The sequence below is a fragment of the Lithobates pipiens genome, unplaced genomic scaffold (assembly GCF_037356315.1).
Source record: "Lithobates pipiens isolate NorthernLeopardFrog02 unplaced genomic scaffold, aLitPip1_a1.2 Scaffold_69, whole genome shotgun sequence".
Classification (NCBI taxonomy): domain Eukaryota; kingdom Metazoa; phylum Chordata; class Amphibia; order Anura; family Ranidae; genus Lithobates; species Lithobates pipiens.
The window spans coordinates 1,847,796-1,874,937 of NW_027507891.1; the positions used below are offsets into that span (position 1 = coordinate 1,847,796).

Here is a 27,142-nt window from a genome sequence, read left to right on the forward strand (position 1 = left end):
CACACAGTACACAGTACAAACACAATGTCCCCACATATGTCCCCAAAACACACGTCCCCAATAATAAAAACATGTCCCCCACATATATCCCACTAAAATCACATGTCCCAATGATTATCTGCACACATATGTACGTGATCACCTGCACACATGTACATGATCATTTGTGTACATATGTCCGTGATCACACAAACCAATTATTATACACTTAACGGAATTTTTTTTTACCAAAAACATGTAGCAGAATACATTTTGGCTTAAATTTATGACAAAATTTGATTTTATTGGCTCTCTTTTCAAATAGTAAAAAGAAAATAGTTTTTTTTCCAAATTTCCGCTTTTTTTGCGCTTATATCGCAAAAAATAACAACGGAATTGTGAATAAATAACACCAAAATAAAGCTCTATTTGTGCGAACAAAATAACAATTTCATTTGGGTACAGTGTAGCATGACCGCGCAATTGTCACTGAAAGCGCTAGAGCGATGAAAGCTGAAAATTGGGCTGGGAAGGAAGGGGGCGAAAGTGCCCTGTATTGTAGTGGTTAAAGTAGAAGTTGTGACATATTACACTAATTACTACAGTATAATTTTGTGCAGGTGGCAAAAAGGATTTCTGGGAACATCACCCTTACACAGTCATGGGTGAGAAAGTTCTGGAAGAAATAGTCTGCAAGAGTTACGCAGAGGAGGAGCAATAGTCTGCATGGTGATGCAGGAAAAAGACTGTAGCTTTGAAACATGTACATCCTTCCTTCAGGCTCAAACGAAGTGTTAATCTGAAAGAATCTACAAATATGATGGCAAAGTGAACTATCCTATGGGCATCCCATATACCCCTTTTCCCCAACCAAGTTGTACCCCCAATAAACAAAAACACAGCAAATGACTTTTCATTGTCTCTACAAACAATATATGGGAGTCTGGCAGCGGGGTGATATGGTGGATGTTTGTTACTTGTGGCAACTACACTATACACTCTGCACTTCGTTGTCTACACATGGGGTGCCATACACAGCAAGGAAAGCTGTGCATAGGGGTGCAATGCCGAAGGGGGTACATGTTCCCCTGTTTTTTTTATTAAATTTTTGTTTTAAGAGAAGTCAATTCCACACAGTATTGCATTTCCAACCTCTTAATTACATATACCATCTCTCCGCCCCCCCAGAAAAAAATAAATAAATAGTCCCCTCCTCCCTTCGCCTCCTTCCCTGTTTATGCGGCAATACTAATCTGAGCCCTAACAAAAGGTCTCCCCCATGGGATAAGTGCGGTATTCACATATTCAGACATGCTATTGGTCTCTATACTTAAAGGGATTGAGCACTCATCCATTTAAACTAGTGGTTCTGTACCCATGGGCCATTTCTTGGTACTACTGATACCTTTATAGCGGGAATCTGACTACTTACCGATGTGTGAGATTTATATTTTAGCATACTTCTACATGTCCGTTGCATATCAGCACCTACCCAGTTTTTGTCCTAAGGAAGCTAATATCTTAGTGAAATGCGTTGGCGAGCAAGTTTTTGGAGACATTACTGGATCAGAAATTTTTCTCCTACTTTTATACATTATGACATCAATTTCTGTACCTTAGATCCAGCCCTCTGTAATTGCATCATTGGGTAACTGTGTCCACTGTGCATGTTGGTATATTTTTTTGTAATTTTAATTATGCTGTAATAAAATATATACTTTATTGATTTTCCCTCTCGTCTGCCAATTTTTTGACTTGCTAAAATATATATACACAAGAATTGACCATGGTGAGGGTCTTCCCCCCCCCATGTTACATATCAAATTATAAATCAGTTTTTTCATAAATAAAAAGACAATATTTTTATAATAAAATTGTTTATTATATCAGTAATTTCCATTAAAAAGAAAAAATGGTACACAATATAAAAAAAAAAAAAAAAAAAAGTAGGTAGGTGGCGCTCAGTCATGAAGTTATGAAATCTTCATAGAACGAGGAGGCTTTAAAAAAAAAAAAAAAAAAAAAGTGAAATTACCATAACGGCTACTTCCAGACAAAGTCGATATTTCAGTTCTGATTGGATCACTCGCAGACTCTGCCCCCCCACTTCAGCAAAGTCTGTAATGAACTCTTCTATTGGTGGACCTGAACATTAAATCCGAGTCTGGAGAGATGGACAGAACTAATGGGGTTGCCTTCTACAAGGCACGGTCAGGTCGGTGCTCACAGGATGACGCAGCAGCATGTGGATGGATAATCCTTAGTCTCCACCCGATTCTCCCGTCCGTACACAAAGTAGCTGCAGTTCTTCCCCTTCCAGCTGTACTCCACCTTGGTGAGGGGCAGCCACTCTATGGACTGTTTCTGGGGGGACACAGAGGACATATTCAGGGTCACAGTACAATCACCACAATTCTTTAGACTGGCAAAGCTGAACACTGTGCGCTCTTCTAGAAATATTGCTGTGAATGCCTTGGTATTCCTACAGCCGTCCTCACCAATGTGTTTCCTATAATGTCACCTAGTGGCCACATGTGATACTTTCCTGAAACACCCCACCCAAACATATACTGCATTATGGCCACTAGAAGGAGCTGGCAATCATAGCAAATATGCATATGAACACATTGGGGGGGGTGATCTTAACCCTCTAACTACCACTTTAGCTGGTCAGCTTAGCCCGTAAAAACATCTCTAAACAAACCTTTACTTTCAACAGATATCAGATAAGTGCTGTATAAACTTTATATAGAATCTGCTACATTCAATATGGAGACCTCCCATCCCAGAACAAAATCAAGTTGGGTAAGGGATGCTCAGCCATTCACAGGAGGCTTAGTATTGAATACATTAATACAAGGCTTCCTCTGGTTGGCTGAGGTGGGAAAATTACCTCACGATTGCCAACATCTCAACCAGAGGAAGCCTTGTACACATTCAATACAAAGCCTCCTGTGAATGGCTGAGCAGCATTTGGCCTGACTATTCTGTTCTGGGAGGTCTCTGTCCAGTTGCTGAATACTGGATGTAGCCAATTCCATATACAGGTTATACAGTGCTCTGTAATGACAGAAAGCTGGAGTTTAATGAAAAAAAATAAATAAATAAATAAATAAAAAAAATAAATAAAAAAAAAAACAAACAATGCAGCCACCGCATCTAGGAATTAGTAAGCTGCAATTTAGATTTGTTTTTGGGTTTAAAACTGCTTTAGACTAAATGTGTATTAATAATGGCGAGAACCGGCCAGAACCAAAGAGAACCAGCCAGAACCGGCTCAGTTATCTACGATTTCACTTTTCCATTTCATTTTATTGTAACATTAGATATCCTTGTAATGGTGATTCCGGCACACCCAAGCTGAACTCCGCCCACAATTTATTTCATATCCCAGAAGGACACTGTGCACTCCGAAAGCTTCTATAACCCAGATATTGCATTGTAAAAATATCTGTGACATCATCACTGTGCTGTACATAGCCTGAGCTGTGGGAGTGGCCCAGCAGGCTGCACCCATTATGGGGGGGGCAGAGACGAGACCAACCCCCTGCACAAGGAGAGAGATCAGCAGTGGGCGGTCTTTATTACAGGAAGTCTCACACCGGATGACGGTACAGATCTGGGAGAAGATTCCGGAAGAAGTCACATGACTGATGGATTTATTATCCCGGGGGTCAGATATAAAGTGCGCTGTACCTCTGAATGCACCCCTAAGGATCAAGAAATCACAGGTAAGTGGTATCTCTGAACTTACCTGCTTCAGTATGCGGCAGCTGGAGATGAACTGAGAGTAATGTTGCTGGACCGCCGTCTGAGACGCCTGATTGATGGACGCATCGGGGAAGTTCACCAGAGGTGGGACCTACAAACAGACAACCAATCACCATCCAAGAATGGAGGAAAACCTTCCAAGATAAGGAGTGCAATATTAACACCCCCCCCCCCCCCCAACACACCTAGCCAGGGGCTCCATCCATGGTCAGATGGGCCACCCTCCCGTCAGCCAGGGGCTCCATCCATGGTCAGATGGGCCACCCTCCCGTCAGCCAGGGGCTCCATCCATGGTCAGATGGGCCACCCTCCCGTCAGCCAGGGGCTCCATCCATGGTCAGATGGGCCACCCTCCCATCAGCCAGGGGCTCCATCCATGGTCAGATGGGCCACCCTCCCGTCAGCCAGGGGCTCCATCCATGGTCAGATGGGCCACCCTCCCGTCAGCCAGGGGCTCCATCCATGGTCAGATGGGCCACCCTCCCGTCAGCCAGGGGCTCCATCCATGGTCAGATGGGCCACCCTCCCGTCAGCCAGGGGCTCCAAAAATGTTGGATAAACAAATTTATTCATCAGATACAGCTGAAAAAAAGAAAATCTCACCAATAGCTGCTCATCCACGAAGATTTTTTCACCGGTCACCTTCTTGAACAGGTCAGTGTTGAATTCGGAGCCGTGGTCAGGTATGAACTCATACAGGTTGTTCTTCCTGCAGAATAAAATATCAAATCTGTATACTGGACTTTTCTTCACACACTTTTTGGAGTGTTGTGACCATAAAAAAAACAAGACAAAAAAAACCCCTCACCATGTAACCGTCAGCTCAATGTAGGACATCACTTGCCCCTTCCCCGTACAACCAGGGCAGGTCTGCACGTTCGTCTGGTGGCAGGTTTTGCATCTGTTCACAGAACAAAATATGGTGAAAGGATTACAGCTGATCAGAGGTTTCTGGAATTTTTACCAGGAAGTTCAGTAGACAAAAGTACTTCTAGCAATTTGTTTAGAATTGAGTATGAAATGGTTAGAGACCCCACTGGTTTATATTTTGCCCGTCTATTGAAGGGAGAAGTTTTTGATATAAAATATTCTTTAAACAGGCAAAATCCTTATACAAGAAAAACACTGAAGGGCTCATTCTTGTAGAGTTTACCTTACAATTAACACATTTACAAGCTTGTGCTTTCAGATTTTTATTATAAAGTATTTACAGATTGGCCCCCCAGAGTTGAAGATCTGCTCTCGGAGAAGTCACTTGGTATTTCTATTCACAACTGTTCAGATATCAGCTGCACAAGGAGTGCATGGGTTTCTAGTTTTCTGGATTATAATGCAATGGAAGGAGGACAATTAAACTCAAATATTGTGAGCAGAAAGCAGAACCTGACCATGTATTGTGAACGGACCCTGAAAGTACATGACCTTTCTCCAGTAGGTACCTACCATGGTCCCTCTTCATTGACTCCTTGGGCATTCCAACCTACAAACCACATGAATTTGGGAAGCAGTGTTATGGGCTGGTCTGCCACCCCAGCTGCTGGTTACTGATCTCACACACCACATTTCAGAGCCAATAGTCAAGTACTGAAGTCAGAACTCCAGGTCAGTACACTGCTAGAGGCGATGACTTGGAAAGTTCTGCAGCCATTGTGAAGAGATTTTCAGAATGAAATCAACAGTGGCAGGCTCCTGGTTTCTTCAGAATACATTTCCTCTAAAGTGGCCCTGTCATTTACGTAAGGAAATCCCCATGGAAACATCCTGCAATAGAGGTATAAGTTACCCATCTGGCAGTCTATGTCTCCTACCTGCCCGTTACAGCTTTGCAGCCTCCACCAGACCCTTCAGCAGACAGAGGAATGCCTGTGTCCCCAAACACTGACCCTCTACATTAATACAGGACTCTACTAATGTGGGGAATGGGAGGGTAGGGCCACAGCATATGGCAAGGTAAAGAGGTATAGGACACTCCTGAAGTGTCAGTGTGCAACACGGATGGTGGCTACAGTACTAAATGGAGGAAGGTAGCAGACATGGCCAGCAGAGAGGGAGTTTGTTTTTAAATTAGGATTTCTTCAGAATTATGTTGCATTTTGTTGCAAGATACAAGACCAAAACTCGCAGTAACAGTATGACAATTAAAGTTATTTTAGAATATACAGATGCAGCATAACACCCATCGCAGACCCCTCTTCACTAGTGCCAAGGCACCCATCGCAGACCCCTCTTCACTAGTGCCAAGGCACCCATCGCAGACCCTCTTCACTAGTGGCAAGGCACCCATCGCAGACCCTCTTCACCAGCTGTACTGAGGTCATATAGGATTGCTGCCTCGACACACATGTTTATACAGAAGACATGTACTTTCAATACTTTCTGTCCCAACACTTACCCTTCTGACCCGGTTCCACTGCAGTGTGAACATTCTTCTCCAGCACTGCGTCCAGATCCATTACAGTGCTCACATTTTACCTGGGAGAAAAAAAAAAAAAAAAAAAAAAAGAAAGAACACACCACAATGAATCATTGGCAAGGTTTACTTATGGCTGGTACAAGCTTAATTTATTGAAAAGGCCATTATATTCTGAACACATCCAACAATCTTCCCTTCCTCTATAGACCCACATGCGGTCAGAGGATGGCCCAAGATAAAATTAGGACTGTCAATGAGAAGTAATTCCTCCATGGACAAGACACAGGGACCTCCATGGATTAAAATCACCTGAAAGATGTTGAAGGAAAACTGGGCTCACAATGGAGTGAAAATTGAAAATGTTCGCTGGCTTGGCAAAAGGAGAAAACTCCCCAAATGGATCATCATATTAACCTTCAACCCTGAAGGAGGGTCACCCTGAACTGCGAGAACACCGCCTCTTCCCATCCCTTCAGTGGAGGTCCACTATGGAGTTCCTCCTTCCATAGCACTGCCACTGGCCATGGTGGACTCTTAGCCCTTGTACACGCAGTCGGACATTCCCACAACCAAATCCATCGGATTTTGTCCGAAACTGTTGCCTACACACAGTCGGACAAAGTTGTCAGAAAATCCGATCATACTTAACGTGAGGACGTTATGTCATTAGGACGGGACTACGTTCAGGCTAAAAGGCAATAGCTTTGGTCTAGGAATTTGATCTGAGCATGCGTGGCACTTTGTCCGATCGGAATTCTCTACACATGATCGGACAAAGTCCGATCGGATCATGTTGTCGGAAAATTTTATAGCCCAGCTGGAAAAAAAACTTGGTCCGTCGGAGGCCACACACTGTCGGATTATCCGACAGCACGGTCCTATCGGGCAATGTCCATCGGAATGTCCGACTGTGTGTACAAGGGCTTACAGGGCATCATCTCCACACGATCGTGAGTGCCCTCTTCTGTTCCATTGTGAGCGCAGCTTTACTGTTCTACAAACATTGTAAGTCTGTACTTACACACACAAACCTTTGGCCATTATCTACTACTATTGTAGTCATTGGAAATTTCCTTTACTCCTTCCCCATGCAACGCTTTGTCTTGAGTGTCACTTTACATATTGCATCTATTCCATCCCTGTCATTTGAATGATGGATACAATATTCATCTACAATGACAGCTACTGTGTTTTCACCAGAACTATGGGACTTACCTGTCCATTTCCATTACACTTCTGACAGATGATCTTCCCCTTTCCATGGCACTCTTCACATTGCTGGAGGAGAAGATTGAAGATAGAAGGGTCACCGATGGGCAGACTTCCCCAATCTAACAGAGCTAGCAGCCAAATATCGCACAGCTCTGCTGAACAAGTATAACCCCGGTCTGTACAAGAGCACAATATAACCAACTCTATAGTAAAAGACACTAGAATATGGCATTCTATCTAAAAGAAGACACATTTACTTAGAAGCACCAATAAGTCTCAGAGTTACATATGGTACAGTGACAATTGGACAAGATGGGAAAGTCATATTTTTCCTAAAATTACTTTTGTCCGTTCTGCATGTCTAAACAAACCACCCCTCCCCTTGCACAAAACATCCTGAAAATACTAATGAAGCACCCCAGGAGGCTTTGGGCCAGAACCTGACAGACGGCTCTGACCACACAAGGAGAGAAGATGGCGGTGTGGATTCTGGAGTATGTCTACAGAGTGAAGATTACACCAGACAATGCCGGATTCACAGCAAGTATTACATTTTGAACAACCCAGCAGTCCATAGATAGAAAAGGAGATCCGTCTTGTACTTTCCTCCATAGGGAAGATTCCTTACCTTCTTGGAGGAGGTGTGAGGTACTGGCTGTTTTTTGGTTTCATCATGGAAGAGGGCCGGAGGTTCCAGGATGATCTCCCAGGGCTGAGGAGCTGGCCCATTGGATGGACCATCCAGCTTCTCACCTGCAGGAAAGTGAATACAAGGAATTGAGTTTACACAATTCTCATTCCGAAGATTGCTTTCACCAAACCACTTCACATTTCATCTCCTGCTCTTGTGATTGGCTTATCAATATCTAAAGAACATAAGGAAACAGCAAATCACAAATTATATGGATCCTCTTGAAGGAAATCCTCCTTCAAAAATGTCCCCAAGTCCTTCCCAGGCCCAGAAACTGGTCATCTTCCAACAAACTGCTGTAGACCAATCAGAACCAAGATATTTCACAACGCAGTGAACCAAAACGCACACTAGAGCTGCACGATTAATTGTTAAAAAATAAAAAAAATTGCCATCTCGATTTAACCCCCCTCATGATCATCATCCAGCATTTCCACGATTGATGCAAAATTGCTCAGCTGTGAAAGAGAAGAAACATTGGGAGTTATTTACTAGAAGGTATATCCACTTTGTACTGCAAGTGCACTTGAAAGTGCAGTCGCTGTAGATCTAAGTGGAAGCTCTGCTAATTTTATCATCCAATCACGTGCAAGCTAAAATGCTGTTTTTTAGTTTCCTTACCTGTCCCCCTTGGGGAAAAAATACACATCAACGAATTAAAAAAAAAAAAAAAAAAAAACTAGCCAGTAAAGTTAGCCAATTTTTTTGTATAATGTGAAATGTTACGTTGCAAGAATTGTGATCTTTATTCTAAGCAAAAAAATAAGTAAAAATGGTGATTCTCATTTTATCCAGAATCGTGCAGCTCCAACGCACATTATATGAATTGTAGGACACCACAGTGCATTGTGTGTTGGAAGCCACTCTACAGCACAATAAGAGTTCCATTCACAATCAGTGCCACTCCAACAAATGGGGGACCCCATAGAGAGGTGGTTTTGCTGTAACATGCGTCACAATGCAATAATTTCACAGTCTGCATGTGTGGATCATCACCATGTACTTAGCAGCCATATTTACATCAGATGATGTCTTATCTTCCTGCATAGTGATTGTTCTTCATCGTTCATCTCTAGATGTAAATCTCAGATGGTCAACAGAAAACATTGTGTGGCCGAGAGTCCTGTGCCTGGAGGTGACCAGGAAATGTATTGGTCACTAGAACCTTCCAGAATCCCAGCAGAGCCCTCTGAAGAACACGGGGGCAATGGCTGAATGTTCCCAATATGAGTATAGCACCCTCTACCTCAGATAGGATATGCTAAAAAGGTAGAGGTTTTGTTTTTACAGCCAGTGCAGGTCTTGCTGTAAGCTAGGCCTGTTTGTTTTGATCTGGGGGATGGGAGTGGTTGAGAGTAGCACCCGGTGACTGACGTACTTCATCTCTCTGGTGCCTCCTCTGTTTCTGGAAGGTTCTGGAAAAGAGGCAGGGCAGAGGATCTGCAGAGGATTGGCAAGGGGAAGGCCTCCTATATATACACTCACGGTCAGCCTGCTGTGGGAGGAGTTGTCAGGTGGCGGAACTAGCGGAGTGTTAGGCCATCGTGAACTTGGAGGGAGCCCCCCTTCTGGGGGGGGGGGGGGGGGGGGGTGGTGGTATGACTAGACCTGGAGCTCGGGAAGGAACCCCTTCATACAACACTATCTCGAGGTGTCCTGAGCAGTAAGAGGACAGCGGGGAGCACTGCTGGGCAAGTCACTGGGAGGGATCCATTCCGGGGTCGGTGAGTGACAGGCACGGTGTGGAGAGCTGGTAGAGACATGCCAGGAGTGGATGTGAAGCCAGAGGGAGAGACTGATGTCGCTGGTCTTATCAAGTTGCTGCAGCCAGGAGGGTTGGCAGGACTTGCACAGGACTTTCTGGGATCAGTAGTCCACCAAGATTCAGTTAGCACAAAAGTACTTTTTCATCGCTATTGGTCGCTACACCAAGGGGGATTGCAGATCCCTGCCAGCAAATGGCGGATATTGAACAGTTGGGACTTTCACACTGAAAGCGCCCGGACGTCGGCGGTAAAGTAAAGCTATTCGGCCACTAGCAGGGCGGTTTTAACCCCCGCTAGCAACCGTAAGAGTTAAATCTGCCCGCAAAATGCCGCTGCAGAGGAGCCTTGCCGGCGGTGTGGAGCAGTGGTGTATTCACTGCTGCCAAAACTTTTTGTGAGGCCCTGCCAGTGCAGCGCCCCCGTGTGAGCACTTGGGCCTTCTCAGTGGGATTTCTAGCGCTAAATCGCCTGAAAAACACCTCCAGTGTGAAAAGGGACTGCCCAACCATGTGCTGACTGACAGGAATCTGGGATTCATCAGTAGAGAAAGTGGAGTTGACTCAAGTGATGTGCTGGAGGAGTGTGGAGCTTTAGACACTGCCAATATAGATTCAAAACAGTTTGTTCCATTTACCAAGATCAATTATCTGGGCAGGGTGATGGGTGGAACTACTACACTCAGCGACCCCACGAGGACAGCGGTACATGAGGATTAGAGAGATTACAGGGAGTGAAGATCCCCATAGCGGGTGCACACAGCCATTGAATTCAAGTGTTTGTTAAGGTAATAAATATAAGACTATGCCAGCCCCTCTATTAGAGGCTGGCATAGCACCCTGTGTATAAAAATGAGTGCTGTAAATACTGAATCTGAGCTGTCCTCAGGCCGGTCACGTGACTCACGGCCACTTTCCATGATTGCTCGTCTCCTCCGCAGAAGCCATCCATCGGAGATGAAAAGCGGCCGCGAGTCACGGGACCGGCTTGAAGACGGCTCAAATTCAGTATTTACAACACTCATTTTTAAAAACAAGCCTCTAATAGGAGGGACAGTGACAAATGTAATATTTTATTATTACAATAGCGGCGAGACAGAGAGCAGGGGTGGAGGGTGAGGGGAGAGAGTGGAGCAGGGCAGCCTTACACGGAGGGAGGCACTTTGACCACCCTTTTTTTTTACAGTTTAGAGCACAAGCACTGTGCAGTGTAATCTGCTTTAAGTGACCAGAATCCATTTTTTTTTTTTGGAAAAAAGAAATAAAATAATTAAAAAAAAGCGTTAAGGTCCCAAATCCCACCCATGAATGGTCTCCACAGATCCTGAAATACTCACTTGTTAGCGGTTTGGTTGTCCAGTCACAGGACCGTGACTCTGTGAAGGTTTCCAAGCGATACTGCCAATAGAAGACAAGAGTTGTCAATCCATAGGAAGAGACATTTGGGGACCTTGTTTGTCAGTAAAGCGCTCCAGCAGTATTCTCACCCTATATGTATTGAACGGCTTCATTTGCTGGATTACCATCTCTTCCACGGGGGAGGAGCCATAGCAGCACTGGCCACTGACGTAATCCAGAAGGGCCTGTTTTGCCGTCTCCTGGCTAATTGAGGGAATCCTGCCGAGGGGGAAAATTACAACTGATGTCATATGAAGTGAAAAAGTATTGCACATTATCCAACTTTATGGTCATCAGGAGAATAATCGCCATCATCATTTGTCGGTAGAAAGGATGAACATTGCACACAGGATCATAGCGGGGAGGATGGAAGCTGCACCATGGTCCCCAGCAGTCAAACGGCACCACTTCCTCCAGGGGACGACAATTACCGAGACTCAGCACTGCCACTAATCCAACCAAACCCACCACTCTCCTTACATTACTGGCCATGGTGCAGCTTCCACCCTCCCCGCTATGAGCCTGTGTGCAATGCTCATACGTTCTACTGTTTGTCAGTGCAATCTAATTTGTTTAATTCAATAAAATGATTCATTGCACCAGATCACGCATGTAAAGTAACCATATAAGAAGCTCTGATATACGCATTACCTTCAATCTGAGAAACTTGAGAAATACAGATGGGGCTACACTGGTTATGAAGGACAAACCCCAATATCTATGCATTTTTTCACCTTTAAACTACATTGGGGAGGAGCATGGATAATGGAAAGGTCAGCACACATTTTCTGAGTCAGCGGGAGTGGAAATCCTCCTCTCCTCTGGATCAGCAACATTATCTCTGGTACTGGATAACCTGCGATTTTTCTATAAGATGACAATCTGTACAGATCATGGAGGAGGAATACCAGGATGGAGGTGGGGAGATCAATTAATGTGTGGACACAAGATAAGTCTGGTGAAGCCAACTTCAGTTCCTTTAACTGGAACTTTGGGAAGTTATCAATGAACCATATAGCGGGAACTTTAATTGCAGACCAGTGGCATCTGATGCTGTACATTTTGGGAGGGTTGGGGGGGGGGGGGGGGAGCGGCAAACAAGACATCTCACCGCAACCCCCTAGGCCTGTCAGCCTAGCCACACACATAGTCAACTGTCCTAAACCAGGCAACTCAAGGCATTGCAACAAGCCGATGCAGGAAACCAGCTGAAAGATCTCTATTGGAAAGCATCATATTTGTCTCCCAGTGGATGTCACTGAAGTTTCCACATAGAGACACTTGATAGGTACTCAGAAGGCATGCTTCCCCAGAACCTATAATGACCATCAAGAGGCAAGGAAACAAAGCTGCCACAATTCAAAACTAGGATATTAAAGTACTCGGTACCAATGGCGCTCTGTAAATAGATTAGGGGCCAGCATATAGATTGGGGGGGGGGGCACCCCGTATGGACTGGCTACCACTGCAGACTAAACTCACTTTAAAAAATGCACATGTAGTGGAGCATTCTCTGCTTCTGGCAGAGATCCCGAAATCTAGTGTTCACTGTGCCAGGGTGACACCAATCACTCTGATGCCTGTGCTATGGACGTCCTTCAGACGTGACCATGAATGTTGGTATGAAGTCCAGTTATCTTGAATTGGCTTCCCTCTGGACCTCATTATTAGAAACACAATGCAGCTGAATGGAGATCGAGAGATCCACAAGCTATTGGAATCGGAGCACAAGGTAGGTCTTGTTTTTTATTGCAATGCAGATCAGTGACCAGACCTGAACCTAGTAGGGTTAGGGTTGATTTTTGACACAGGGTCTAGTTCCACTTTAAGTATCATGAATCACCAAGTTTCAGGGACTAAAGCTGACCATACATTGATCAAGCCTCCCTGCTGAACCGGCCGAAATTTGGTCCATCTATGTGCAAGCTGATTGTGTCCAAGTTGATCCATTGATAGAGCTGCGTTCAACCAGCCTGTTGGATTTTATACATTTGATTACTCCTGGGGGCTATAGTCGCTAGCAGCAATCGCGTTCTGCAGGACAGGAAGGCTCCCCCACTGGTAGAATACAGTAACACTGTGGAAGGCATTCCTCCATCAACACTGACTGTATTGATTGGAGGGGGGAAAAAAGAAAAAAAAAAAAAATCAACAGTTTCTTTACCTGCACCTGTGTTAGAAGGAATAAAAACTGAATAATGGGCCGCTTTAGACCCCTTCTTCAGGGCTTGGAAGGTTGTAAACTGCCATTTCTAATCCTTCCCACAGATCAATATTTGTTCCTACTGTGTAGCCGTGATAGCAATTAGTGTTTGGACCAGTAGCTTCATGCAGTAGATCTTCTGTACATGAGACAACTAAGAGTCATCAATGGGGGCATCTAATTGGTCCATTTCGGTTAAAATTAGATAAGAAAAAGGGGTTCCCAGACAAGACGTCACTTTACATAAGGTTTCCACATGGTTGCTGGCCCAGGTAACACACATGATCCGTTTCAGGAACAAGTGTCACCAAAGCAAACAGTATGGCTGCTGGCTGGCCTCTGCACCCCGATGTAAGCCCGCCTTTTTCAATTCATGTGTTAACAATGAACTTCTCTTATTTGTTGTTCTATCTGCTTGATAAAGTAAATCAATAAAATATACCCGATGTGTCCAATTCAGAACGATGTCCTGCCTACCCTTTTATTGCTTATCTGGGGACTACAGAATGATTAGCCTGGGTTGTGGAGAATGGGATGGGGGTGGAGTAGTTTTGGAAAGAAACCTGGGCAGGGCTTACACCACTTAGCCCTGAATGTTTTTGTATTTTCTGTACCTGCAGCTCTGTAAAAGGGATAAAGGAACATGAGAAAACATCATGCATTGCAGAGATCTCATTCCATTCTTTACCCCACATACACTTCTATACAATAAAAACCTCTTACGTCCAATCTTTGTTTGAAGGTGTGGGGAGGGCATCAGGTCCGGGTCCTACCACTGGTGGAGGTGGAAGAAATTTCCCAACTGTAGAAGAAAAGTAAAGTGTTTTAGGTTTAGTCCTGGCAGACTGTTCTCCCAAATTCTACTTATTCAGCTTTACGATGTTCTCCCCGCCTATAGCCTGGATGCCAAAAATCTGAGTTGTCCTTGCCTGCATTCTCCTGGATACCCCCAACAACTGCCGATCTGCAGGAGAGGACAAGAACACAGACCAAGTGAGCGGAACCGGTCCAGTCAGAACGTCAGATAAAAACAAAAAAAAAAAAAATGTCCAGAGAAGGAAACCTCCAAAAAGAATCCGTCCAGGTTGTCTTATTTCTTGCCATGTTGTGTTTTGTGGTTTCTTCTCTTGGGGGGGGGGGGGGGGGGGGGTGTTGTAGTCGTTCTCTTCTACAAACTGTCAATTCCCAGAAGTTAGGGGACAATGGTCATCTGGCCTTACACATTTATACAACCTCTACAAATCTCAATTGGCCAAAACTATTTACATGAGGCCCCCCCCCACAATGAGGACCCACCCAATACTCCTACAAGTAGGATCCATCAGGCGAGTCCTCACACAATGTCACTGTCCCAAATCTATAGGACATTGTGTCTGAGAATGTGCACCTAGAAAAGATGCTTCATAATAAAATGGGGAAATATTGATCCCTGCCAACAGACACATCAGGTAACAGATGGACCCCCCCATCATTATGGTCTACATACAGTAATTCATTGGACTCTTTAGTAAATACCACAGAGTTTCCAACATGAAAGTATTTAACAGAGTTCATTTAACAAAGTTTCTCACCAAAGACACAATGTGGCCAACTTACCTCCATCCCCAGCCATTCCTTCATAGCCAGGTATGCCAGAGAACTGGGGATAGGGGGCGTTCTGAGGCACAAGGGGGTTTGTATTGACTGGTGGATAGAACCCAGGAGCCATGGCCGGATTCATAACAGGGGGGTAGTTTGGTCCTGGAGGTATCATGGGATTTGCTCCAACTGAGGAAGAAGAACAATAAATCTTATAAATCTTAGAAGAAGGTGATAAAATAATAATCAGATGTGGGCTGTTCATGGAGGAGCGAGGTCATGGATTGTAGGCGCCAGCACTTCCACTAAAATGAAGACATACCTGTATTCATTGGATATCCTGGCTGAACCGGCTGCCCCATCATCCCATAATTCGGCACCTCCATGGTTCTGGAAAGAAAAAAAAAAAAAAAAAAAAAAAAAATTATGATATGAATACAAAGAAATCTAATAAGCCAATGTCCTGACCCTCATCCAGCCAATTAGCAGCATGTAAGGGAAGCCTCAGACATTCCTCTTACCAGAAGATGGAGGTTCTGCTCTATGATGGAGGAAATTTTATTGCCATCAGAAGAAAGCGTGGATGGTGGTGGGGGAGGGGGCATATGGAGAGGGGGGCACACCACCAATATAGGACTAAGCCACATGGATACTATAATTATTGCGCAGCCACTAAAAACAGCAACAAGCCGATGAGGTGTGAAAAATGCTGCGAAAGATGGATAAAATAAACACATAAATAACAAAAGTTCAACACTTCGTCAATCTAAAATCATTCCTCATAAATACGAGCATTTTTACAATACATAAAGAAAAAAAAAAAAAAAAAAGAAAACCGCAATCTGAGGTCACAGATTTTTGAATATATAGGATTTTTGAATACAGCTTACCTGTAAAATCCTTTTCTTGAGAGTACATCACAGGACACAGATCCTTCATTACATAGTGGGTTAGATAGGAACCTTCGGTGATTGGACACTAGTTAACCCTAATTAAGGAGAATTCCTCCCCTATAAAACCCCTCCCATACAGGGAGCACCTCAGTTTTGTAGCAAAACCCATGAAAGGGCAGGAGCTCTGTGTCCCGTGATGTACTCAAGAAAAGGATTTTACAGGTAAGCTGTAATCAAAAATCCTATTTTCTTGATCATACATCACGGGACACAGAGCCTTCATTACATAGTGGGATGTCCCAAATCAATGCTCAATTTGAGGGAAGGGAGACAGATCACAAATATAGACCGCAAACAGACCAGAGGAACTAAACTGCAGCCTGTAGTACACTGCGCCCAAAGGTGGCATCCTCTTGTCCTCTTACATCCACCTGATAGAATCTGGGGAATGTGCGGACTGAAGACCAAGTCGCAGCCTTGCAGATCTGAGCCATGGAGGCCTGGTGATGCACTGCCCAAGAAGCACCAACAGCACTAGTTGAGTGCACCTTCACTTGAAAGGGAGGAGTCTTCCTCTTTATATCATAAGCCTAAAAACTGGAGTTAGTACTTACCGGTAACTCCTTTTCCGGTGGTCTTCCAGGACAGCCCTTGAGAGATGGAGCTCCTCCCATCGACACAGGAAACACATTGCCACAGTTCAAAAGGCGGTCCCTCAGGTCCCTGGTCAGTCATTCACCAAGAACCGAAGGATGGAACTGAAAAACATATAAACCATAACAGGTAATAACATTAGTACATCACTACAATCAAATAAAGGGTGGGATCGTGCTGTCCTGGAAGACCACCGGAAAAGGAGTTACCGGTAAGTACTAACTCCAGTTTTCCCAAGTGTTCTTCCAGGACAGCCCTTGAGAGGATCCCCAAGTACTTACCAGATTAGGGGGCGACCACGGCCTGGAGGACTTTCCTCCCAAAGGCCTGATCCTGACTAGACATTAAGTCCAGTCGGTAATGCCTTGTAAAGGTGGAAAAGCTTGACCATGTGGCTGCTTTACATACCTGCTCCGGGGTGGCACCAGCTCTTTCTGCCCAGGATGCAGACAACGCTCTTGTTGAGTGAGCTTTAACACCCTCAGGAGGATCTCTATTCAAGGCCTTATACCCCTCTGCTATAGCTAGCCTAATCCATCTAGCTATGGTTACTTTTGAAGCTTTCTGTCCCCTACGCTGTCCGGAAAAAAGGACAAAAAGGGAGTCTGAGATTCTGAATGGATTTGTTATTTTAAGATATTCTAGAATACACCTCCTCACATCCAATAAATGAAAACGTTCCTCTTTCTCATTTGCTGCATTTTGACAAAATGAAGGGAGGACAATATCTTGGGACCTATGGAAGCTAGATGCTACCTTTGGTAAGAACCCAGGGTCTGTCTTTAGAATGACTCTGTCTTCTAGGATCTGTAGGAATGGTTCCCTGATGGAAAGTGCTTGGATTTCACTGACCCTACGGGCTGAAGTGATTGCCACCAGGAGAACTGTCTTAAAGGTAATAAGCCTTAGGGAGGCCTCTGAGATAGGCTCAAAGGGTGACCCCAAGAAAGCTTTTAGCACAACTGCTAAATCCCAGGATGGGACTTTTGTGATTCTGACTGGCTTGCGTCTAGCGACTGCCTTACAGAATCTAGCGACAAAAGGATTTTCCTGTAAGCGTTCATCTAGGTATACACTTAAGGCAGCTATCTGTACTTTAATAGTACTTAGGGTTAAACCCTTGTTTACACCTTCCTGTAAAAACTGTAGAATATTAGCCGTATTTATGTCCCGGCCATTCAGCCAGCTATTGAATTTTTTCCAGACTTTTTTGTAAATAGCTCTCGTGACTGGTTTGCGACTCTGTAGTAAGGTCGCAATTACCTCGTCTGACAGGCCCTTACTCCTTAAGATTTCCTCCTCAGTAACCACGCTGACAGCTTCAGTGTGGCGACCTGCGGATGGTAAAGAGGTCCCTGCGACAGGAGGTCCTGTCTGTAGGGAAGTCTTAGAGGCGGACAGTCTGTCAATTGTAGCAACGTTGTGAACCACGGTCTCCTGGGCCAAAAAGGTGCTACTAGAATCAAACAGGTTTTTTCCTTGAGGAATCTTGCTAGGACCCTCGGAATGAGATGAAGAGGGGGAAATGCATACGCCAGACTGAAAGTCCATGGAGTTTGCAAGGCATCTACCGCCAGGGGTTGATCTCCTGGGTTTAGCGAGAAAAAATTGGGAACCTTTGCATTTTTCTTGCTCGCAAAAAGGTCTACCTCTGGTTCTCCCCAGTGAGCTGTTATGAGATTGAATGCCTCTGGGTGTAAGGACCATTCTTGGTTCGAAATCCTCTGTCGACTCAAGAAGTCCGCCTTGTTGTTCAGCTCCCCTTTCAGGTGAACTGCAGAAATGGATTCCAGATTGGCTTCTGCCCACTGGAGAATGCGTCTGGCTACCAACATCAAACGAGGACTTCTGGTTCCTCCTTGTTTGTTTATGTATGCTACAGCCGTCGTATTGTCTGAACGGACTTGTAGATGGTGACCCTGTATTGCGGGGTGGAAAGCTAGAACAGCTCTCAGGATTGCTGTTAGTTCTTTCCAATTGGAAGAGAAACATTTCTCCTCCGGGGTCCACTTGTCCTGGACCCAGCTTGAACCTAGGTGGGCTCCCCAGCCCCAACTGCTCGCATCCGTTGTTAGTGTTGAAGTGATAGGAAGGACCCAATGAACCCCTTTGTTTAGGTTCTCCCTGTCCTTCCACCACCAGAGGGAGCGTTTTACCCTTGAGGGGATCGATACCTCCTCCTCCAGATCTCTGCCTTTTAATTGTTCTAACAGAAAACCCTGAAGTTCTTTGATGGAACCTGGCCCATTGTACGGCTGGAATGGCTGCCGTCATAAGACCTAAGACCGACATTACTTCCCTCACCGTACACTTGGGGCTGCATTGAAGAAAAGATATTCTCTGCCACAGATTCAAAATCTTTTCTTCCGGCAGTATAATTTTCTGATCTACAGACTTGATCCAGTACCCCAGATACAGGATCTCCTGTGTTGGGGTTGTCTTGGATTTCTCCTGACTGACAATCCACCCTAATCGACTCAGACTGAGTTGAGTCAATTCTAGGTCCTGAGAAAGACAACTCTCTGAGTGGGCTGTTAGGAGCAGATCGTCTAGGTAGGGGATAATTGAGACTGATTGAAGCCTCAGAGGAACTAAAGCCTCTCCGAGAACCTTGGTAAAGATTCTCGGAGAGGATGATAGACCGAAGGGAAGTGCTCTGCACTGAAAGTGGTAAACCTTTGTGTCTATCTGCACTGCCATCCGAAGGAATTTCTGGCATTCCTCCCTTATTGGAATGTGCAGATAAGCATCCCTTAGGTCCAGGGTTGCCATAAATGTCTCTTTCTGCAGGAGATTCTTTATGGAATAAATGGACTCCATCCGAAATCTCTTGTAACGGATGGAGCGATTCAGTGGACGGAGGTTCATAATTAGTCTGAATCTCCCTGACGGTTTTCTTACCACAAAGATGTGCGAGTAAAAACCGTCCCCTTGTTCCTGAATAGGGACTGGTGTCAATACTTCTTGATCTACCATTTCCCCTATTAGTAAAGGTAAGGCCCTGGCCTTTTCTGAGTGACTTGGAAGCTTTGTCACCAGAAACTTGGAAGGAGGGTTGCTGTGAAATTCCAGCGCATGACCCCTTTTTTATTATGTTTAAGACAAACTCGTTCGAGGTTGTCTCTTCCCATTGAGGAAGAAATTTGCTTAATCTTCCTCCCACAGGAACCCTGACGTCACTGGGGTTTGGGATCCTGATTGGGGCGGCTAAACAGTATGCCCCCTTTTCCTTTCCCTTTATGTCCCGACCAATGTTTTTTGGGGGTTGAACTCTTCTCTGATTTAGAGGGTTCCTTAAAGGGACGAAAAATTTTTCTTTGAAAATTTTTCTTTTTTGCAGGAAAGGTTTTCTTTTTGTCCGCCGTCCTTTCTAAGGCGGAGTCTAATTCAGGCCCGAAGACTAAGTCTCCTGTAAAAGGGACGCTGCACAGGCGGGTTTTAGACGCCGTGTCTCCCCCCCAGGTTTTCATCCATACTGACCTCCTTGCTGCCACTGAAAGTGCTGCAGATTTAGCCGTAAATTTAACGGAGTCCGTGGAGGCGTCAGAGATGAAACTGGTGGCCTTAAAAAGCATAGGGAAAGATTTCAAAAGCTCCCCCCTAGGAGTGCCTGCCTTTAAGTGTTCTTGTAGTTGCGATAACCAGAACTCCAGGTTTCTAGCTACACAGGAAGTGGCTAGAGCTGGTTTTAAGCCTGCCATAGAGGCATCCCAGGCCCTCTTTAAGACAATGTCTGTTCTCCTGTCCATGGGATCTTTCAGGTGGCCCATATCCTCAAAGGCCAGATCAGCCTGCTTTGAGATTTTGGACAGAGGGGCGTCTAGTTTTGGATTTTTATTCCAGACCGCCTCTGGGCTCTCATCAAAAGGGAACCTTCTCTTAAGGGATTTAGGAAAGAAAACCTTCTTGTCTGGTTCAGACCACTCCTTAAGGACAAGGTCAGAAAGCACCTTATGTATAGGAAAAACCCTTGCTTTCTTTTTCCCCAGAGCCTCATACATTTGATCATGTCTGGATAACTGAGTTTCTTCCTCCTCAATTTCCAGCGTATCATAGATAGCCCCCATTAGCTCATCTACTTCCTCGAGAGATAATCTATATTTTGAGGCTTTAGATGCTGCTTGATCCTCTTCCTGACCCGAGTCAGTGTCAGAGGATTCGGGGCTAATCAACGTGGGGCTAGGCTCCCTGACCATACGGGGCTCCCCTGAGCTGGGTGTTGTAAGGCATGGTGAGGATGAGATTATAGTTGTTTTACTCGTGGAGGCAGCTGCAGCTGATCCCACGTCAGTGATTAACTCCCGGAGGGACTTAAAGGTCGACGCCATTTCCTCTTTAAAGGAGCCCAAAAACTTTGCTAAAGGGGAATCTGCCTCAGATTTAAGCAAGCTTGCAATGCATTGCTTGCATAGGGCTTTGTTAGAGCCAGAGGACAACCTATTCCCACAATTAGGACACTTTTTGCGGCCTGTCTTGTCTTCCCTTGGCATCTCTTTAGCCTGAAAATAAGAAGACAAAGGATTTCTTAGCGTCAGAACCATGTCCCTCTTAGAATCACCACTAACAAACAACCTCACTGAGTAAACCGCCACCGTGGGGTACTACAGGGCCCAGCCTACAAACACCACCACTCCACCAGAGTAATAGCATGCCCAGCAGCCTACCTGGGTTTGGCTGGTGCCTGTCTCCGCCGGAGTATCCTGGGGAATAGCCTCCATGGTCCCCCTCTGACGCTCCGAATCCCGCCGCTAATCCGGTATAGCTGGACGCTGGTCGGGCTTTACAGGCACAGCGCTGGCTCTCCCTCTCCTCCTTGTACCCTTAGAGACCCGGAACCGGAAGTCTCGGCACGCAGTGATGACGCGGTTCCGCCGGAAGTGAACGCTCGGCGTCTCCGACCCCCTGCAACGAGGAGGGAAGATGGAAGGTTCCACTCACCACTCCTGGGGGAAACCGGCGTCATTCTGCCCCTGGCCACCTCGGCACTGGAAGGAGGAGGGTAACGGGTCTGCTCCGGTTCAGCTGGACGGTACCCGAGCCAAAGAAAAAAAGGTATGGACCCAAACTGCAGCCATAAACCAGGACCCGGTCCCTTAGGCTTGCAGGTTCTCAGGCAGCCCCTGAGAGGGGCCTCCAGGTTCCTGGCAACATGTTCCTCCGACGGAGGAAACACAAATGACTGACCAGGGACCTGAGGGACCGCCTTTTGAACTGTGGCAATGTGTTTCCTGTGTCGATGGGAGGAGCTCCATCTCTCAAGGGCTGTCCTGGAAGAACACTTGGGAAAAATAACTTGTCTGATCCATCTAGAAAGAGTGGATTTCGACGCTGCCTGACATTTTTTAGGGCCTTCTGGCAGGATGAACAAACAATCAGTCTTTCTTATCTCAGCGGTTGCCTGCAGATAGGTACTGTTTGCTCTTACCACATCAAGAGTGTGCAAAGATTCTTCTTCCGCGGACTGCAGATCTGGAAAAAAAAAAAAAAAAGGATGGCAGGAGCACATCTTGATTTAAATGGAATCCTGGAAGGACCAATGAGAACGCATCACTACTCGGTCCTTGTGAATAATCAAATGCGGCTCTTTGCAAGTAAGAGCTGCCAACTCTGATACTCTCCTAGCGGAGGATATGGCTATCAAGAAGACTCATTTCTTAGTCAAAAGAGCTGAAGAAGCATGGTGCAATGGTTCAAAGGGTTGTCTCTGTAATGCAGACAAAATCAAATTCAAATCCCATGGGCACACTGGAGGTTTGACTGGTGGATTTAATCACAGTGCCCCCTGAACAAAGGCCCGGACAAGGGAATGTGAAGCAAGTGGCTTCTGAAAAAATAATGACAAAGCCGAAATTTTGACATTGATAATACTAAAGGCCAATGTCATCTCTAGGCCTGACTGAAGAAAGGCTGGGATCCTGCTAATGACATATGTTCTAGGATGCCATCCCCTTGGTTCAAACCAGGAAACATGCCTTCCAGATTCTGTAGTAAATAAACCTGGAGGCCGGCTTTCTGGCATTGACCAGAGTGGAAAGGACTGATTCTGAGAGCCCACGATCTTTTAGAATATGGGTCTCAGCAGCCAAACAGTCAAATTTAAACTTCATAAGGCAGGATGGTAAATTGCACCCTGTGAGAGTAGATCTGGCCAGAGTGGAAGGATCCAAGGCCTGCCTACTGCCTTCTTTAAGATCTCTGCATACCAAGGTCATCTGGGCCAAGCCGGGCTACTAAAAGGACCGACCTTGCTTCCCTTTTGACTATCCCCAAGAACCGTAGAAGAAGCAGATTTGAAGGAAAGGCATAGATTAGATTGTACTGATCCCATGGAATTGTCAGAGCACCTGACCCCTGAGCAATTACATGCTTTGTAATTTGGGAAGGCCGTTGCCACTGCTTAGAGCCTGATGCTCCAGGGGATGGAGAAAGAACGTTTAAATGATGGACGTTTACTCTTTTTGATTGGTAGAAATGTAGATTTATCATCCCCAAATAATGGATTCCCATTTAAAGGGGAGTGCTTAAGTATTGTTTGCATGAAAGCTCCACTGCCCAATGCTTAAGCCAAAGGGACCTGCGTATGTGTACCAACAGGAGAGACAAACGAGATGCCTGCTGGACAGAATCCAGAATGGCATCAATCATAAAACACAGCACCTGTGGAAGGTCTGCTTAAATTGTTCCTTGAGGAATTGACATAAACCGACAGTTGCGATTGTAGGTTGGACTACAGCGCCAGCCATGGAAAAGAAGGCTTTTAATAAAGTTTAGAGATTCTTATCAGTTGGATCCTTAAACACCTGAGCATTATCCAGAGGACAGGTCAGGTTTTTGTTCACACTAGAGACAGCCGCATCCACGGATGGGACCCCCCACTTCTTGGTGAAGCTTTCCTCCAGAGGATAAAGCATAGAAAACCTTTTAGGAGGAGAAAACAGTTTATCGGCATGTCCCCAGTCCTCATACAATTCATCCATTAAAGAATGTATTGGAAAGGAAAAGGCAGTCTGCTTTTTCCATGGGGGACAGAAAAATCCCACAGAGGATGCAGCGGCCTCAGCAGAGGGCATCCTGAATGTGGCACGCACCAATTCAGTATAATACTGGACCTGCCTCTTGAGTGCCAGAGAGGAAGAGACACTTTCATCTTCCTCAGATTCATCTGACTGCTCTTGATCCCTATCCCTGGATAGGGATCTTTCCTCATTGTCAGAAGAATCATCTGAAAGAGGAATTGCAGCAGAGGGAGGGGATCTGCCCCTTTTCCTGCTATCTTTTAAGGAAGCTGAAATAAAATTCATAATCCTTCCCTCCAAAGCCTCCAATGTAGCCTTAAGAGCGTCTTCTGTGACATACGCTGGGGCTGCAACATTGGGACAGGCTGCAAAACCTGACAGGGGCACTGACTCATCCTGTGAGACTGGCTCCAGTCCTGCAGGGGGGGGGGGGGGTAATAATCTACAGGCATCTTTAGGACCCCTAGACCTAGAAGGTGATTTCTTTATGCCTTCGTTACCTCCCCCTGAGACCCTCTTACGAGGATACATAGTCCCAAGCTACAAAGCAGAGGTACTAGTACACATGCAATCACTGTTGTGCTAAAAGTTTTACAATACACATATATGCTCAATACTGCACAACCTGATGCCGAGTAGGTGTCTTAGGTTTGCCTGGATCCGACCACTTAGGATGCTTACTGCCCACAGCTCTGTGTCCACCTGCTTACAGGGCTCTGACAATCTGGCCTTTTCAAATTAGCTGCCTGGCAGCAGCGCACTGAAACGCTTTGCTTGCCACACGTGAATGGCGCCACAACTATGCCACCCCCCTCTTCTGTTCCCTGCCTGAGGCTTTAAAAGTGCGCCCCCCGTGCGTAGGACCATCATGGTGGCAGCTGAGGACAAGGGGGAGGAAGAGGACCATTGTAGAGAGCCCGCTGGACCCCCTTATCACCTGTGCCAGAGCCTGCAGCGGAGGATGTGAGAGGTCCGGAGACCGGCTTCACTGAGCGTGTATCCTGGAAAGGCAAGCAAGTATACACCAGGTTGCCCTTTACCCCCTCTGGTTGCCGGAAACCAGGTAAGACATGCAACTACTCTGAAGAAATTCATAAGGAAATATTATATATATATATATATATATATATATATATATATATATATATATATATATATATATTCTATCTATCTATCTATCTCTTAAATGTCCCTGCCACAGGAGAACAGACAGTTTCCAGCCAGTGGCGTCACTAGGGTTGGCGTCACCTGGTGCGGAAAACATTGGTGTCACCCCCCCTCCACCAACTATTTTCCCCCCTCAGTACAGACCCTCCCACTAAGTACAGAGCCCCTCCCTCAGTAAGGACACCTCCATCAGTCTAGAATCCCCCCTCTTAGTGCAGGACACCCCCCTTTTAGTGCAGATCCCCCATCAGTATAGAATTGCCTCCTTAATGCAGAACCTCCCCATCAGTATAGAATCCCCCTTAGTGCAGACCCCCCCATCAGTATAGAACCCCTCCTTAGTGCAGACTCCCCATCAGTATAAACACCCCCCCTTAATACAGACCCTCCCTCAGTATAGGCACTCACCTAGTGCAAACCCCTGCAGTATAGACACCCTTGATTTAGTGCAGACCCCCGCAGTATAGAAAAGACACCCCCCTTAGTGCAGACCCTCCATCAGTATAGGCACCCCTCTTTCCTCCCAGAGCGCGCCCCCCACACACACACACACACACACACACACACGCACACATCCATCTACATATAAGTAGACATAAGTGTACAGTACAGACCTCAGAATAACACGGCCGCGGACATACACAGCGACGTGTCCTGGAGGCAGCTTCAGTCCACTCCACTGGGGACACAGAGAGGCGCAGATCATCAGGGCAGTGGCGGTGTTAGCGGTCCCACAATCCATGGGTGTCACCCGGGTGCAGCCCGCACCCCCCGCCCCCACCTAGCAACGCTACTGTTTCCAGCCTTCACCCATCACGGCGGGTAGCGTTGTGCCAACCTTCAGGGTTTTTTGGGTTCCTATTTAGAGAAACCTTTTACCTTTAACTCATAGCGGGACCACAAGATCATTTATGGGGTTTTTTCACCTGCATTGAACATTATGGATCTCATGTGACAAATGCCAGACTTGGCCCTTCGCTGAGCATTTCCCAATCCTTCAACTTCCCCTCTGTTTCCTGATAGAAATGTCAGCTTAGCAGCCGAGTCCTGTCCCGGCTGTTATCAGATTCAGCTCGGTCCTGCCCCCCAGCTTGGTCCTTTAAAATATGGTGCAGCTTTACATATAACCCTGTAACAGTGTGAGTGACCTAATAAATCAAGCACTAACAGCGCTTTACTGCATATTTAGAAAACTGCTATTCCGGTTTGTTACATCACTTTTATCTTAGTGATTGCCAGCAACCAATATAGAAACTTGGAAAATGAGTAAAGCACAGTCCAGCACAAAAGTCACAGAGTACTTCCAATCTGTCTATGTAGCAAATGCATGCAGGATAGGAGATAACATCCCGTGTCTATTTACATATAACCCAATCAGCCTCCTGGGACTGAAATTAGAAGCCGATTGCTTTCTATGCAGAGCTGCAGCCAATTATGATTAGGGATTATTATGACCTCATCGCTGTGACGCTCTCCATCATTAAAGGGGAAGATGGGGGGGGGGGGTTCCAGCACAGCCCACTGGAGCACCAATGAAAGGTGACGGTGACGACTGAACTCAGGGAATGGGAACAGATCGACTTCAGCCAATCAGTGTTATTTCCCAGTTATCAATAACAGTTCATTCAGGTGGATGGTCATTGTAGAGGGGTTGTAGTGCCATTTCAGTCTATTTATAACATTTCAGACATTTATAAAGAGCAAATGAAGACACCTAAACTCCCCTCCCCCAAAGGGAAAAAAAAAAAATTTCAGGTCTGCCTGAGGTTACAAGTAGCGGATTTCCTGGAAGATGGACCCCGGGGTGTCCAGTGCACAACAGCTTCAGATCCCATAAACAAGACCTAAAAGACGCACAAAAACCTGAGCGGTGCAAGTGGAGGCATCATAGATTCCTGGGGAGGGGGCAGTCAATCAGAGCCCCACTTCTGACCATCTTCTGGTGTCTGCAGACATCTCCAGCTCTGTGCACACCCTTCCTCCACAACACTCCCTACTGGGACCCCAGTATACACATTTTGGGGCCCCTTGAGCCAGACACATGGGATAGGTGTGGTCACCATCTCTGATCTTTGTCCCTGGAAAGTATAGAAAAGTCTCCAGGACCGGATCTCTCTATGGTGAGAAAAGTTACTGGGAGCTCTCAGGGGCCCCAGAAATCCACAGTCAGGTCCAAATCTGGCGCACCACCCTGCACTCATACAGATCAAATATAAGTAACAATGTATTAAAAATGGAGGAGAAATGTTCCATACCTTGTATGTGATGAGTGGGGGGTCAGCTGTGCACAGGATGTCCTCTAATGTCTGAGATCTCTACAATCTTCTAATAGGAAGGGGGTGGGGGCTCTGCACTCCTCTAATAGGAAGGGGGTGGGGGCTCTGCACTCCTCTAATAGGAAGGGG

The 27,142-nt window shown here is 45.8% G+C and overlaps 1 protein-coding gene across 1 annotated transcript; it reads right to left on the reverse strand.

Annotated features, from left to right (window-relative positions):
* Positions 1 to 1,839: 1,839 nt before the first annotated feature.
* LOC143959283 (protein SSUH2 homolog) lies at positions 1,840 to 27,142 on the reverse strand. The gene is made up of 13 exons (XM_077467961.1): positions 26,993 to 27,142; positions 15,330 to 15,397; positions 15,026 to 15,196; positions 14,153 to 14,231; positions 11,316 to 11,445; positions 11,166 to 11,226; positions 8,004 to 8,128; positions 7,379 to 7,441; positions 6,143 to 6,222; positions 4,559 to 4,651; positions 4,354 to 4,459; positions 3,734 to 3,841; positions 1,840 to 2,343 (listed from the first exon to the last, which is right to left on the reverse strand). The coding sequence occupies exons 2-13, from the start codon at positions 15,391 to 15,393 to the stop codon at positions 2,203 to 2,205; spliced, it is 1,221 nt and encodes a 406-aa protein (XP_077324087.1). The 5' UTR covers positions 15,394 to 15,397; positions 26,993 to 27,142; the 3' UTR covers positions 1,840 to 2,202.